This window comes from Cervus canadensis, chromosome 10 (assembly GCF_019320065.1).
Source record: "Cervus canadensis isolate Bull #8, Minnesota chromosome 10, ASM1932006v1, whole genome shotgun sequence".
Classification (NCBI taxonomy): domain Eukaryota; kingdom Metazoa; phylum Chordata; class Mammalia; order Artiodactyla; family Cervidae; genus Cervus; species Cervus canadensis.
The window spans coordinates 44484493-44501851 of NC_057395.1; the positions used below are offsets into that span (position 1 = coordinate 44484493).

General features: G+C 40.8%; 1 protein-coding gene across 7 annotated transcripts in view; it reads right to left on the reverse strand.

Annotated features, from left to right (window-relative positions):
- TASOR2 (transcription activation suppressor family member 2) overlaps window positions 1–8865 on the reverse strand; it is a 61233-nt gene extending 52368 nt beyond the window's left edge. For 3 of the 7 annotated variants that reach the window (XM_043479198.1, XM_043479197.1, XM_043479192.1), the window contains exons 1-3: window positions 8733–8865; window positions 6615–6742; window positions 3442–3617 (exon numbers count right to left, since the gene is read on the reverse strand). Coding sequence is in view for 5 of the 7 variants with exons in the window: in XM_043479197.1 (XP_043335132.1) it covers window positions 3442–3464 (23 nt within the window). In the remaining 2 variants the exon portion in view is untranslated. Of the gene's footprint in view, window positions 1–3441; window positions 3618–6614; window positions 6743–8204; window positions 8663–8732 lie in introns of those variants that run through there. The other 4 variants (XM_043479193.1, XM_043479195.1, XM_043479199.1 and 1 more) reach the window with 4 other exon arrangements.
- Between the last annotated feature and the right edge of the window lie 8494 nt (window positions 8866–17359).

The window sequence follows — 17359 nt, forward strand, 5'->3', positions numbered from 1 at the left end:
TTTAAGCTCTTTGCTCTTCTCAGGCCTTTGCACTTGCTGTTATTTCTGACTGGAATGTTGGGTCTTCTGTTATGCCCGTGGCTTAGCTCCCTCTCTTCTTTTACTGAAATCTAGAAGTTATTTCCTCAGATAAACCTCTGATTACCCCCACCTAAAGTAGGCATTTTCTTTGAAGCATTCACTACTTCAGCTATCTTGTCAACTTACTTTTGAGGTGTGTGTCCCTCTTCCCCATCAGAATGTAAGCTGCATACAGGTAGATACTATTTTGCTCACAAAGCCCCCCAGTACCCAGCAGAGCTCCTGGACCATGGTACCCAATACTCTACCAAGTTACCTTTGAGTGGGTCAAATACAGCTAATTTTTGTTTCATTTTTTTTTTTAACAGCTTTATGTATTACCTGAAATTTTATGTAAGCATAAATATAATCTGGGGAAATAAAGGTATTTTCATTTTCGAAAAAAAAGATCTCCCATTGCCCTAAGTAGTAGTAAATTAGTTTTAAAAAATGAAGACAAAGCAAACAAATGGAAATAGCATTTCCCATAAGCCCAAACAGTAAGAGACCCATTAGACAAAGCTCCTGTATTTAAAACAGAAACTACCATAGAATGAGAGACATATGATTTTCATAACAATCTTAAAATATATAAAAAAGTCTGCCATGCACAAAAGTTTAAATGTTTTCTAACGTCAAGATAATCACGCAGATAAAGAATAAAAACCAAGGTATTCTTGCTATTATTTGGAATCACTGCTTTAAAGGACGCAGTTCAAAGGATGCCCTAAAATACTACATGTCAACACGCACACGCGCACGCGATGTGAGGAGTGCTGCCATCTCTCTAGCAGCTCGGCAAGGGTCTCCCCTTTACCGTGCTGGCAGAACTCCACCAGTTACAGCAAAGATGCTCCGTAAACCTGACTTCCCAGGTGGCTCAGTTATAAAGAATCCACGTGCCTGCCAACGCAGGACACGCGGGTTCGATCCCTGAGTCGGGAAGATCCCCTGGAGAAGGAAGATGGCAATCCACTCCGGTATTCTTGCCTGGAAAATCCCATGGACACACGAGCCTGGCGGGCTACAGTCCACGGGGGTGGCAATAAGCTCAACAGACTGAGCTCCTGAGCCCTAGCACCTCAGCGGCACCACCAAAGCTTCACTCCCTACAGCCCGCCGAGGGTGCGACACCTAGAGCGACCCTTCTCCCAGTCCACTAGGCACTCCGCGATCCTGGCGGCACCCGCAGGCAGGCAGTTCACCCCCAGGTGGGCGTCGACCCCTCCTCCTCACCTCATGATGCGTGGGGGAGGGGGCTTCCCTCCGCCCCGCCGGCCCCGCCCGCCCCCTCCGAGCGAAAGCCAGTGTGGTGGGCGGCGCGCACCGCGCCTTTAAAAGTCAACCGGGCGGGGCGGAACCGCCAACCTACACCCCCACCGGCTGCCGGGAGCGGGTGGGAGTTGCGGGTCGGGGCCGAGTGCGGACAAGCAAGCAGGGCTCCCTCGGTCCTCTGTCTGCCGTCTCCCAGAACTCCTAGGTGGACAGTTTTACTGTCATTTTACAATGATCGCTCCAAGCTTCAACTGCCTCGAAGGTGTCTCGCCCACAGGTTATTCAGTAACTATTCAGGACTGCAGATCGCAGACCTAACCTGAAATCCACATCTTTTCACTACAGTGACCCCAAGTTATTTTAACTCATCGCTGCTATAAACCTTTCCCGTTACTGTCTACGTAAACTCACTGATTATGGTTTCACCGGGCTTTGTTGCGTAGTTGATAAAAATAAACGGTCTACTGGATATGGTTTATGGATACTCCATATATGCCCAGGAGATGCTGATTCCAGCACCCCAGGGTCAGGGTTGGGGGTGCTTGTCCCTCCCACTAAGCCACCGCAGCCCTAACAACATGGACTAAAAGTAAAATTGGTGTATGTGTGTGTCAAGTGTCTGGCCTGGTCTAAGGACATCTTTTACTTTTGGCTCATGTTTTAATCAAGTAATTTAATACAACCATATGCATTTCCCGGACCATATCTGCATTTGCTAGAGAAAAACTAACCAGGAGCTCCTATAGAATCATTACTGCTATGGTACTGTACAAATAGAAAGCATACAGGGAAACCTTAGCTCACAAAGCAAGTTACTTAAATTCATAAAGAATTATGTAGATTAATTACTATGTAAAATAGCAAAATAACTTTGGGTATTTAATATATGCAATGAGAGCACAAGTGCCTTCTTTGTAAAAAAATTACTGCCACTGCAAAAAAAAGTTATGGCTTGGCAGTATGATTTTTTCATTTAACTGTGACTTACTTTTAGACTTAATATTGTTTTTGAAGATTAACATTTTCAAAATTGAATCCTACAATAAAAAAGGATTTCTGTTTATCAAACAGATGCTTATAATCTTCTATTTTTCAAATTTTGTTCCCTTCCTTGCTATGCTGTGTAAAGTCAACAGATTTTTTGGAGAACACTTTTCCATAGTCAAGATTATGCACTTTTTATTGGAATCACTTCAAAATTTATATGGTGCCATTTTCAGACATCTGTATAAAGGAAACTGATGTTTGTTCTGGTTCATCAAATTAAGCTGAATTTGTGCTTCAATATTAAGCTATCAATCTGCAATGAAATGACTGCATTAAAACTCATTACTGTATTTACTACAAGGATACTGTTAAGTAGTTTTGTCCTGACAAGAAAATCCTAAGAATAAATTTCTTTCAGGGTCAATGACATTTTAAGACCCGCTTTGGATTATTTTGATTATTACATATAACAAAAGGGAAAGTGATACTTAATTTATGCCATAACAATGTTTTTTTTTTTCATCCTTAATTGCGACCGCCCCTAGATAAATCACACAAAAATGCTCTGGGCAAAGAACAGGACTATTCACTAATGATGGCTCACAGAGAAGTAGGGGATAACCACAGGGTTGAGCAGGTGCTTTAACTGGTCAAAACAGGTCTCAGGAGTTGGGGTTGTGAATATTCTTTCTCTTAATAAGGGAACAGGTATACCCAAAGGTTCTAAACAGGGTCTATCTCACCATACCAGGGAAGGCAGAGTCTTCAACACAGAATATTGCCAAGGGATTTAGTTACCCAATTAAGTGTTAAAAATCTCATTAAAGAATCTCATCAAGAGAAAACAGAAAGTATGCACCAGACACTTCTTATAAAATTTGTAAATAAAAAAAGAGAAACCAAATTCAAAAAACAAAAGGCCAACTGAGTTAATCAATAAAACCCAAAAGCTGATTCTTTTGGAATAGACAACCTTTAGCAAATATAATCAATAAAAAGAAAAAAAATATCAACAAAAGGAGGCTAACCACAAACATAGGGGAAATGTCTAAAATTATAAATTATCACATGCTATTTACATCACTAAATTTGAAAATCATGAAAATATAATTTACTAACATTGGTCTAAATGGAAGAAACATCAGAATAAACCAATGATGATGAAAAAATGGAAAGAGTAGTTGCAGTCCTACTCCTCTCCAAAGACCAGTTTCCGAGTTTTATTGTCAAGTTCACTTTTCACTATTCAGATTAACAAAAATCCACGAGTTTGGCAATGCAGTCTGTTGGGGAAACTGTGGAAAACAAAGGGAAAAAGAAGTAAAAGGCCAGGAGAAAATATTTACTATGAAAGTTATAAAACATTTATTTATACAGTAGATAAATGTATCAATATAAAAATGGAAACCCACAGTCTAGGAATTATAAACAACCAATAAACATATTTCAAAACACCTCCAATACAGACTTAAGAAAGGCAAATAAGTCCAAACAAGATAAAAATAACAGTGAAAGGGCAGAAAGCCAAAAAACAAAGAGAAAAATGTCAAAGCAGTCCGAGAAAAGCAACTAAGAGACTGACAGCTGACTTTTCAATAGCAAAAATGAAACCAAAAGACAGAGAAATGCGATCTTTAAAGTGCTAAAAGAAAACAACTGCCAACCTAAACTGCTATATTCAGCAAAGACATCTTAAGTGATGGTAAAACAAAGATATTTTCAGGTGAACACAAACTGAGAAAATTTGTCATCAACAGACTTTCAGTAAGTTATTCTAAAGCATATACTTTAAGCAGAAGGAAAAGGCCCTAGATGAATGGTCTAAAAGATAAAATAATCAATGAACAACAGAGAAAGCAGCAAAAATACACTGCCTGCAAGACACGACAATAATTCTAAATGGGTCCTCTTGTTCCTATTCTGGTAAGAATATTTTTTATTTTATTTATTTTTTGGCTATACTGCATGGCATATGGGATCTTAGTTCCCTAAGCAGGGATTGAACCCCATGCATCCTACATTGGGAGCATGAAGTCTTAACCAATGGACTTCCAGGGAAGTCCTTGGTAATATTTTTTTAAAAATTAAAATACATGATAAAAAATGTAAGTCATGAGGGGTTGAACTAAGTTAAACTTCTATGATTTTTTTATTATCTAAGAGGAAGGTAAAGATATTGGTTACTTTTAGATTTTGAAAAATCAAGGATGCATGATATTTGTAGGATAACAATAAAAAAAGTATAAAACTTCCAAATTAGTATTTTGGAAAAATGAAGTGGTAAAAGATATTAAATAATTATTTTTTAAAATAACAAAAACAGAGAAAAAAGAAATATAAAATAGTCAGGACAACTAGCACAAAGGGCAACTAAGCAAATATAGACTGTGTATCCCAGCTAAAAATGTTTTAAAATTGCATTAAAATTCCAACATATGCTCTTTAAAAGAAACATGTCTGAAATACACGTGTTTACAAATCTACAGTTACCTCAAAATAGTTTAATAAATGAAAAATGGAAAATAAAAAATATATGATAGAGATAATCACAAAGCCATAAAAGGACTCCAGAAAAGGCTAATATAACTGAAAAACTACAGGCAAGATGAATTAACAGAGAGGGAGGCGGGGAATTAGGAACAGATATATGCAATGTCAGAAGTAATCAGAGAAATGCAGTTTAAAACTATAGTAATAAATCATTTCCCTTCCACCAGACCAGCAAAATTTTAAAATGTTGGACAATGCCAGGTGTAGAGAGCCTGGAGAGCAAAGGGAGGTTTCATTCACGATCGGTGGAGTATAAATCAGAGTCATCATTTGGGAAAAGTCAGATACTATCTAATGAAATTGAACTTGCACATATCCTCCCAACGGATCTAGCAGTTCCACTACTAATATGCCTAAATGACACTACTGTATATATGCACTTGAAAAAATGACCAAGAATGTTTATAGCACCACTAATTATTGTAGCCCAGTGGTGGAACTAACCAGTATGTTTATAAAAAATATTATACTTCAACAAAAGTGAATGAATCACAGGAGTGGTTACCAAAGTGGTGATGATAATGTAGGTGATTTTTTGATATTCTATATTGAAATGTGTCATCATTTGGGAAATCTACATAATTCAGTGAATTAATATCTTTCACACGACCAACGCATGGGTAAAACATCTCTTTATTTTTTTTTATTTTTTTATTTTTTAAAACATCTCTTTAAAATCCAAGCTAGACTAACAGGTTTTAATGTCACAGAGTTTGAGAAGTTATTTGATTTCAAATTCTACACTGTGGCTAACCTTTCAGAAACTGTTGGGATTTGATGTGTATTAATAATATGAGATGGTTGGATGGCATCACTGACTCAATGCACGTGAGTCTGGGTAAACTCCAGGAGTTGGTGATGGACAGGGAGGCCTGGCACGCTGCACTTCATGGGGTCACAAAGAGTCGGACACAACTGAGCGACTGAACTGAAAGAATAATATAACTATTTAAAAGATTATCAACATACTCCTCCTTCTTTTAAATGTATAGTTCGGTGAGGCCAGATTTTCTGCATCTACTTCAACCAAAACAATATATTGCAATAGATTGAATGTAGAGACAAACATGAGATTCTGGTCATGAAAGATATTTGGGAAAACTGTAAAACAATGCCATTCTTGCCACTAACTTATTTTGGAAAAATTATTTTTCATTAAAAATGTTGTCTAAGATTTCCTATTATTATTACTATTTTTTAGAGCTATCAATATACCATATGCTTACTGGCATAAGCAAATGTACCAATACCTATATTTAAAATTGGTTAGTTTCAATATCTAACATGATTTAATCCACATAAGCAAAAGATCTTTGAGGTCTTCAATAATTTCAGTACTTGTAAAGGAGTCCTAAAGTTTCTGAACTCAACTACAGGTATACACTTCAACAGGGATGAATCTCAGAAACATAATGTTTAACAAAAGTAATTCACAGAATATGCAATATGATTCTACTTAAAGTTCAAAAACAGGTGAAAGTAAACAGTATGTTGGGAAAAGATACATACACAGTTGCTAAAACTGTAAAGAAAAGCAAGGGAATAATTAACACCATTCAGGATGACCATGGGGATGGGTGCAGAGAATCCTTTGTTTCTGGGGAAAGGCACACATCAAAAGCTTCCCAGTACTTGTAATGTTCTATCAAGCAGAGTATACAGATACACTTTTCTTTTTAACAGTACATATAAATGGCATATTTCATTACAAAAAATTTAATATAAGAAATGAGGAGACATACCTATTATCCTAGAAGGAAAAACTCAAAAGAATGTCTCTTCTCAAATTAATCTACAAATTCAATGCAATCACAAACAATATCGCAACCAGATTTTCTTTAGAACTTGAAAAGATGGTTCTAAATTTCATCTGGAAGAAAAATGCAAAAGAGCCCAAAGCTTTTCTTCAAAAGGAAGTACCAAAATATATCTTAAAGCTACAGTAATTAAAACACTGCAGTAACAGATATATGGGTCAAATAAGAAAGTCAGAACTTAAAACAAAACAGCAAAGGATATGTTTGTTACCCAAAAATGTTTAACATTCTTATTACCCAAGGAAGATAAACACTTAAATGAGATGTTATTTTCAAATATTAGAAAGTTAGTAAAATATTACCATCTGGCTAGTGGGGAGATAAAACACACCTTTTTAGAGAGTGAATATAAAAGGGTACAATCATTTGAGGGTAATTTAATAGCATTATTATCTATCATCCTCAGAAGGAATCAATTCTATGATTCATAAAAATACTTTGATGAGCAGATGAAGCAGCGCTTATAACTGCAGCATTTAAGTTATAGGGAAAACTTGAAAATAAATGTGCATCAATAGAGGAATGAAAGACTTATTGGATAAATAGATACCATATCTATTGAATGATACTAAATAGATATACTACATTGCATTTATTTAACAAACACTACCTCTCAGGCAAGCTTTTAGACACTTTGTAGATTTTAAATCATTTAAGCAACTATGTCTGTGTTACAAGAGATGCCCCTGATACAGCTTTTTTTAAAACACAAAATTTCAAATACTGCTCTTTATCTTCCTCAAAACAGTTGTGAACAAACACAAATTTCTCCAAACTGGGTTAGTTATTTACTGATGTATAGAACATATTTATAGAGCTATCTGGTTCTATTATAGAAAACATCTTTTTCAACAAAAAAGTATTCTTATACTGTTAAGGAATAGCAGCTTTGTTATAAATCTCCTGAGTAGGCTTATTACCAATCTCAGAGCCCATAATATTAAATATCATATCTACACCCCTATCCCTTTCTAAAGCTTCTGAAGGGGACCACCACTGGCCCTTGGATCACCAACGTTACTGCAACTAACACCATATGCTAAGCAACCCTTAAGTCTAGAATATATTCTGAAAAACCTTAACCGTTCTCCCTTTGAGGAACAATAAAGGGTAAGAGAGGTGCGTTTAGGTTTTTAGATTTCAAATAGGCAAGCGGTGATTAAGTGAAACAAGGCTTTTCGAAGGATCTTCCCCACAATCCACCCCACGATTCTTGCCTGGAAAATCCCATGGACAGGGGAGCCTGGCGGGCTACAGTCCACGGGGTCGCAAAGAGTCGGACACGACTGAAGTGACCTGGCACGGCATGCCACGTCCCCCACAAATACTGCTTGGCGCCACCTTCAAACTGCTGGGTTGCATGGACCAACCTACGGTGACGCGATACTTCAGTTTTCAGCTAAAGGAGCCTCCCTGAAGAAAGACCTCTTCCTTCTTTTACGTCTACCTTAAAAAGAAGAGGTCACACAGGGCCACCAAGGGTCCACAGAAACGAAGCGGAGGAGCGGACTTTACCAGGGTTCCTGAGGAAAGTGCTTCCCAGCCAGTCCCAGCCGGATCAACGCCTCCACTCAGAGTTCTCACGGCGTCCGCGAGGATGCCGCGGTCCTCTGACAGGCAACCCCGAGGAGGCGCCGAAGCCGCCCGAGACAACGCCTCCCAGAGGGGCGGGAGGAAATCTGAAGCGCCACACACCCGGAGGACGCCGAGCGCCTGGAGACAGGTGGAGACCCGAGTGTCGGCGGCCGGGAGTCCGCGCAGAGGCAGCCCAACAAAAGCGGCTCTGCAACCACCGCCCCGCGCCCCGCTCACCCCGAGGAACGACAACAAGCCAAGAAGGCGTGTGTCAACACAGCAGCCGCGAGAAGCATGCAAAGTGGACAGCAGTTTAATTTTCCAAAAGAACAAAACGGAACGTGACAACGGCGAGCTCTCTTACTGCATATACCCCCGCGACCCGAGCGGTCACGCCGGGCACTCAGCCGCGAAGGACCCGCACCTGCTGCGTCCCCCGGGGCGGGCGTCCACGAGGGGCGGCCTCACCTGTTCTCTGCGCCGCCGCCGCCCCGGCGGACCTGACCTCAGGGTTCAGTTTCCTCCTCATGCTGAGATGCTGTCCGCGCCTCCACGCGCGCTTCCTCCCCTCCCGGCCTCGCGTGACAGATCCCGTCGGACCCCGAGACCGAGCGGGGCTCGGGCCGCCTCCCGGGCTGGGGAGACGTCCGCCGCCCCTGGCCGGGACTACCCCTCCTCCCGGTTTCCACGCGGCCCGCGTCAGAAAAGGCTCGTCAGCGGCGCACGGGACCCTACACGTCGCAGCCCGTCCTGCTTCTCCGCTCCTGTCAGGAGCGCCGCCCGGGCGTCGCTGGGCGGCCGCGACGCGGCGGCGGGAGGGACGCGGGCCCGGGGTTCCAGGTTCGGAGCCCGCAGGCTCCCCGGCGCTGGTCAGCCAAGCGTCGTCCCTGCCCGCAGAGGGTCATTAGGCACGGACCCCAAGGCGCCCCACTCCCTGAGGGAACATGTCGACTTTCCCAGAGACTGACGCTGGAACCCGGAAGTAAAACCCCACGCCCACAGGAAGAGGAGCTGTCGGGGGAGAGAAAGTGAAAACTGAACTGTGGCGGCCTCCTGGGGGCAGGAGCCAATCGTTGAGGAGAAGCCGATGCGCAGGCGCGGGCTGCGGCCGGCGTCCACGCGGCGCTCGCCTCTCTCCTCTGAGCAGGCGCGAGGCCTCAGCACGGCCCGGGATTGGATGACGGATTCTGGCGGGTGCGGCGGCGTGGCGGGGCGTCTCGCGAGGAGGACGCGTCACCGGAAGCGGAAGGCGCGCAAGAGGAACAGTGGAATCCCGGCGTCGATGGCCCCGCACGCGCTGTGGGATGTTTTTTGCCTCACGGTTGGGAGTCTACCTCCTTTAATCTCCTCCTCCAGCTGTCGCACCGACGCTTGTTTTGTCTTACCCTGAATTGACGTTTACGGAATCACACCTTTGTTGCAGTTTAAGAAACGTTGCTCCATGGAATATTTCTTTTATGTGCTGATTCTCAGGGAAAGCACCTCTGAAAGTTTATAAATCAGTGCAGGGTTCAGTTCAGTTAAGAAGCTCAGTCGTGTCCAACTCTTTGCAACCCCATGAATCGCAGCACGCCAGACCTCCCTGTCCATCACAAACTCCCGGAGTTTACACAAACACATGTCCATCGAGTCGGTGATGCCATCCAACCATCTCATCCTCTGTCGTCCCCTTCTCCTCCTGCCCCCAATCCCTCCCAGCATCAGGGTCTTTGCAAATGAGTCAACTCTTTGCATGAGGTGGCCAAAGTATTGGATTTTCAGCTTCAGCATCAGTCCTTCCAATGAGCACCCAGGACTGATCTCCTTTAGGATGGACTGGTTGGATCTCCTTGCAGTCCAAGGGACTCTCAAGAGTCTTCTCCAACACCACAGTTCAAAAGCATCAATTCTTCAGCGCTCAGCTTTAGCGTTCTTCTACCAATGAGAGATACTAAGTGCTGCACACACTTAACTGTGAACCAGGCATTGGACCTCATCGTGTTGGGAATGGAATGGCTCACTCATTCAGTAGCACCTTTTAAATTGTTTGCTGTGCCCGGCTACTAAATTAGGCGCTAAGATTACAGTTGTGAGTAAGCTAAACAAGGACCTTGCACATTGTGGTGCTTATTCTAGAGGTGAATGACAAACAGTAACAAACTACGTCCATCCCAAGAACAGATTTCATTTACAAATACTGCTGTGAAAACAAGCCAGAAATGCTGAGGATAGGATTGGAGCCTGGAGGCTGGGGAGGGAGAGCTTCAACATTTCACTGTATAAAGGACATTTGGGGTCAAACCTCAATAATGAAAATAGGCCAAATCACTTTCTGGAAGATGCGGAGGAAGAACTTTCTAAGCAGAAGACAAAGCAAGTACAAAAACCCTAAAAGTGAAATTATGTTCAAGAACTGAGGAAAGTTGGCTGTCAGTTCGGTTCACTTCAGTCGCTCAGTCCTGTCCAACTCTTTGCGACCCTGTGAACTCCAGCACACCAGGCCTCTCTGTCCATCACCAACTCCTGGAGTCCACCCAAACCCATGTCCATCGAGTTGGTGATGCCATCCAACCTTCTCATCCTCTGTAGTCCCCTTCTCCTCCTGCCCTCAATCTTTCCCAGCATCAGGGTCTTTTCAAATGAGTCAGCTCTTCTCATCAGGTCACCAAAGTAATGGAGTTTCAGCTTCAACATCAATCCTTCCAATAAACACCCAGGACTGATCTCCTTTAGGATGGACTGGTTCAATCTCCTTGCAGTCTAAGGGACTCTCAAGAGTCTTCTCCAACACCACAGTTCAAAAGCATCAATTCTTTGGCACTCAGCCTTCTTTATAGTCCAACTCTCACATCTATACATGACCACTGGAAAAACCATAGCCTTGACTAGACGGACCTTTGTTGGCAATGTAATGTCTCTGCTTTTTAATATGCTGTCTAGGTTGGTCATAACTTTCCTTCCAAGGAGTAAGCGTCTTTTAATTTCATGGCTGCCTTCACCATCTGCAGTGATTTTTTGGAGCCCAGAAAAATAAAGTAAGTCACTGTGTCCACTGTTTCCGCATCTATTTGCCATGAAGTGATGGGACCAGATGCCATGATTTTAGTTTTCTGAATGTTGAGCTTTAAGCAAGCTTTTTCACTCTCCTCTTTGACTTTCATCAAGTTTGTAGATCTTCCTCACTTTCTGCCATGAGGGTGGTGTCATCTGCATATCTGAGGTTATTGATATTTCCCCCAGCAATCTTGATTCCAGCTTGTGTTTCCTCCAGTCCAGCATTTCTCATGATACACTCTGCATATAAGTTAAATAGGCAGGGTGACAATATACAGCCTTGACATACTCACTTTCCTATTTGGAACCAGTCTGTTGTTCCATGTCCGGTTCTAACTGTTACTTTCTGACCTGCATACAGATTTCTCAAGAGGCAGGTCAGGTGGTCTGGTATTTCCATCTCTTTAAGAAGCAGTCAAATATAACTGATATTTTCAAGGTACACAAAATCAGCATGTACAAGTGCCTGGTTTATCAAAAAGCAAATGTTCATGAAACCACCACTCTGGTCAAGAAATAGAACACTGCCAAAACCCCAGGAGCTCCCTCTTGTGATATCTCTGGATCAATACCCACTCCCCTTACCTACCAGCAAACCTAACAAGCAATTTAATTTCCATGGTAATATCTTCTTTCCTTTCTTAGTAGATTCACTGTGTAAATACGCAACCCCTAAACTTTATCATATAGTTTTGCTTGTAGTTTGAATTTTATATAAATTGAATGGTTTAGTGCCTGGTTTCTTTGGAGTAACATGGTGAAACTTACGTTTTTGTGTACACAATTATTTCATTTTCATTGCTATATATGTAGGTCTGGATGTAATACATTTTCTTTGATATGTAGATAGACATTTTCATTGTTTCCAGTTCTTGGCTCTTATGAATAGTACTGCTTGAACTTTCTTATTCATGTCTCTTTGTACACATGGGCCTCGTTTATGCTGGGTATATAACATGATGGAGACGCTGGACATGATAATTTGGATTTTTGCTTCAGCAATACTTATTCCTTCCCTCTTCTACTGTTAGTAAGGTTTACTTTTCTACCCATTTATACTGTTCTTGGTCATATGGATTCATTTGATTAATAGGATATCAGCAGACATGACATATGCAGGAGTCTTAAGTGTGCTTGCATAGTCTATTTGGCTCCTGAGTGTAGCTGATGCACATGAGGAGATTGAAGTCTCTTGCTGCTGTTGCCCCTTCATTCTGGGCACTCAGAACAAGCACTTATGGAGCAGATGTGAATTCAACCTGTAGGCCAAACCCATCTTTATTATCATAACCTTAGACATCCCACATGCTTTTGAACTGTGATGTTGGAGAAGACTCTTTAGAGTCCCTTGGACTGCAAGGAGATCAAACCAGTCCATCCTAAAGGAAATCAGTCCTGAATATTCTTTGGAAAGACTGATGCTGAAGCTGAAACTCCAATCCTTTGACCCCCTGATGTGAAGAACTGATTCATCAGAAAAGACCCTGATGCTGGGAAAGATTGAAGGCAGGAGAGAAGGGGGTGATAAAGGATGAGATGGTTGGATGGCATCACTGACTTGATGGATGTGAGTTTGAACAAGCTCTGGGAGTTGGTGATGGACAGGGAGGTGCTGCAGTCCATGGGGTCACAAAGAGTTGGACACAACTGAGTGGCTGAACTGAACTAGACAGCGCAAGCTTTCCAGGTGGCACAGTAGTGAAGAATATGCCTGACAGTGCAGGAGATGCAGGAAATGTGAGTTCGATCCCTGGGTTGGGGGGGAAGATACCCTGGAGGAGAAAATGGCAACCCACTCCGGTATTCTTGCCTGGAAAATCCCATGGACAGAGGAGCCTTGTGGACTACAGTCCATGGGGTCACAAAGAGTTGGACACAGCTGAACACACACACACAAAAGACATCCCAAATATTGGTGAGTATGAGAATTAATGCTGTTGTCCTAAGTCACTGAGTTTGGGGTAGTATATTATATAGCGTTACTGTGGCAATAAAGAAGGCTTATGGTCAACTTTGATCAAGTCAAACTTTTGGCAAATTGGTTTTACAAAGTTACGTTTCCACAAGAAATGTATGAGAATTCTAGTTTCTCTACATCTTGGCCAATACTTTTAACTTTAGCTACTCTGAAGGGTATGACGTGGTTTGAATTTGCATTGCCTCCAACTTTGTTCTTTTTTCGATATTTGAATAGTTTTGGATATATTAAGTTATTTGAATTTTTCTGCATAAATTTTAGAATCAGCTTATTTTCTACCTCAAAATAAAACAAACAGCCCTCCAAAAAACCCCACAGCTGCTAAGATCTCGTCTGGGATTGTGTTTAGTATATAGATAAGTTTGGAGAGAATTAACATCTTAATATTGCATCTTTGAATCCATGAACATGATATCTCCGTTTATTTAGGTATTTCAGTTTTCTCTAAGCAACGTCTATATTTTTCAGCATACTAGTCTTGTGCACATTTTCTTATATTTCTCTCTTTATAATTTTATGGTATTTTAAAATTTTAATTCACAATGGCTATGTGCTAGCACATAGAAATACAGTTGATTTTCCCATAGTAACTTTATATCTTGCAACTGCTAAACTCACTTTTTAGAGCTAATAGCTATTTGTGTGTGTATGTATGATAAAATAAAAATACTTTGTTCCCAATCTGTATTTTTTCCCTATTGCATTGTTTAAGGCCTCAAATGCAATAAAGATATGAGGTGAGAGCAAACATCATTGATCTAGGGGGAGAAGCATTCAATATTTCACAAAGGTAAGTATAATGTTTCCTTTGGTGTTTTCTGTCCTTTTTTAGGTTGAGGACTTTCCCTTTTGTTCCTAGTTTCTGAGAACTTTTATCATAAGTGAATATTGAATTTTATCTGCATCTATTGAGAGGATTGTGCAGTAAAAATATCTACTAATATGATAAATTACATTAATTTATTTTCAAACATTAAGCCAACCTTGAACTCCTGGGAGGAACAAAGTTTATTTAGAATGCCTTATCTTTTCTCTATATCATTGGGCATGAATTGCTGTATTTTGTTAAGAATTTTAGTATGTATGTTCCTGAGAGATACTGGTCCACAGTTTACTTTTCTCATAATATCTTAGTTTTGGTATCGGTAACTCTAGGCTCACAGAATGAGTTGGTTAAGTATTCCCTCATCTTTTAATTTCCAAAATACTCTGATTAAAATTGGTAGTAGCAGGAGAGGAGAGAAAAAATGGAGAAGAAAAATATTTCAAAAAATAATAAAAAAAACCCCTCATCAAATTGGTTGAAAAATAATATCCACATCTAGGAAGCTCAAATAAACTCCATGTGATACAAATTCAGAGTCACAAATATACATATCATAGGGAAAAAATGCTCAAAGACAAAATCTTGAAAGCAGCAACAGCAAAATAACATCACTTACAAGAGAACCCTGGTGAGATTAACAGATGACTTCTCAGCAGAAACAATGGAATCTAGAAGACAGTGAGATGGCATATTCAAAGTACTCAGAGGAGAAAAAAACTGCCAACCAAGGGTTCTATATCTAGCAAATCTATCTTTCAAAAATGAAAGTGGATACAAGACTGTCCCAAATAAACAAAAACTGAAAGAATTTTTGCTAGCATATTTGCTTTACAAGAAATTCTTCAGATTGAAACTAAGTGGCCACAAATGGTAATCTGAATCAACATGAAAAAGCAAAGAACACTGGTAAAATTAATTACATAAAGATTAAAAAAACATATAAATGCTTATTTTTCTCCTTTATTCTAATAACTAATTTTAAAAAACATGGAATAATATTTAGATAATGTAATATTGGGCTTATTGGGGGTTTAACATGTAGACATGAAATATATGTATATTACATTTGCTAATAAAAGAAAAAAGGAGGTAAGTGGGGGTGAAGCTCCATTGGGTTAAGGAAATGACAACAGATGGTAAAGTAATAATTATAAGAAAGTATTGTTGAATTTGTAACATAAGTAGAAGTAATATGTATGACAATAACACTGCAAAAAGAAAGGAAAGGATTAGAGCTTAATAGGTATAACATTTTTATATGTCACTGAATTGAGCTAGTATAAATCTGAAGCTTATTCTGATAAAATATATATAGTAAACCCTAGAGCAACACTAAATATAAACAAAATTAAAGAAATGAAAATGCTACAATTGAAAATATTCATTTAATGCAAATTAAATTGCTAACATCTGCTGGATCATCAAAAAAGCAAGGGAATTCCAGAAAAACATCTATTTCTGCTTTATTGACTATGCCAAAGCCTTTGACTGTGTGGATCACAATAAACTGTGGAAAATTCTGAAAGAGATGGGAATACCAGACCACCTAACCCACCTCTTGAGAAACCTATATGCAGGTCAGGAAGCAACAGTTAGAACTGGACATGGACCAACAGACTGGTTCCAAATAGGAAAAGGAGTACATCAAAGCTGTATATTGTCACCCTGCTTATTTAACTTCTATGCAGAGTAGATCATGAGAAACGCTGGGCTGGAGAAGCACAAGCTGGAATCAAGATTGCCGGGAGAAATATCAATAACCTCAGATATGCAGATGACACCACCCTTATGGCAGAAAGTGAAGAGGAACTAAAAAGCCTCTTGATGAAAGTGAAAGAGGAGAGTGAAAAAGCTTGCTTCAACTCAACATTCAGAAAACTAAGATCATGGCATCTGGTCCCATCACTTCATGGGAAGTAGATAGGGAAACAGTGGACACAGTGACTTACTTTATTTTTTGGGGCTCCAAAATCACTGCAGATGGTGATGGCAGCCATGAAATTAAAAGACACTTACTCCTTGGAAGGAAAGTTATGACCAACCTAGACAGCATATTAAAAAGCAGAGACATTACATTGCCAACAAAGGTCCGTCTAGTCAAGGCTATGGTTTTTCCAGTACAGATGTGAGAGTTGGACTATAAAGAAGGCTGAGTGCCAAAGAATTGATGCTTTTGAACTGTGGTGTTGGAGAAGACTCTTGAGAGTCCCTTGGACTGCAAGGAGATCCAACCAGTCTATCCTAAAGGAGATCAGTCCTGGGTGTTCATTGGAAGGATTGATGTTGAAGCTGAAACTCCATTACTTTGGTGACCTGATGAGAAGAGCTGACTCATTTGAAAAGACCCTGATGCTGGGAAAGATTGAGGGCAGGAGGAGAAGGGGATGACAGAGGATGAGATGGTTGGATGGCATCACCGACGCAATGGACATGGGTTTGGGTGTGCTTCGGGAGTTGGTGATGGACAGGGAGGCCTGGTGTGCTGTGGTTCATGGGGTCACAAAGAGTCGGACGTGACTGAGTGACTGAACTGAACTGATGGGACCAGATGCCATGACCTTAGTTTTCTGAATGTTGAGCTTTAAACCAACTTTTTCACTCTCCTCTTTCACTTTCATCAAGAGGCTCTTTAGTTCTTCTTTGCTTTCTGCCATAAGGGTGGTGTCATCTGCATACCTCAGGTTATTGATATTTCTCCCGGCAATCTTGATTCCAGCTTGTGCTTCATCCAGCCCAGCGTTTCTCATGATGTACTCTGCATATACGTTAAATAAGCAGGGTGACAGTGTACAGCCTTGACATACTCCTTTCCTGATTTGGAATCAGTGTGTTGTTCTATATCCAGTTCTAACTGTTGCTTCCTGACCTGCATTCAGATTTCTCAAGAGGCAGGTCAGGTTGTCTGGTATTCCCATCTCTTAAGAATTTTCCAGTTTGTTGTGATCCACACAGTCAAAGGCTTTGGAGTAGTCCATAAAGCAGGAGTAGATGTTTTTCTGGAACTCTCTGGCTTTTTGATGATCCAATGCATGTTGCCAAATTGATCTCTGGCTCCTCTGCCTTTTCTAAATCCAGCTTGAACATCTTGAAGTTCACGGTTCATGTATTGTTGAAGCCTGGCTTGGAGAATTTTGAGCATTCCTTTGCTAGTGTGTGAGATGAGTGCAATTGTGTAGTAGTTGGGCATTCTTTGGCATTGCCTTTCTTTGGGATTGGAATGAAAACTGACCTTTTCCAGTCCTGTGGTCACTGCTGAGT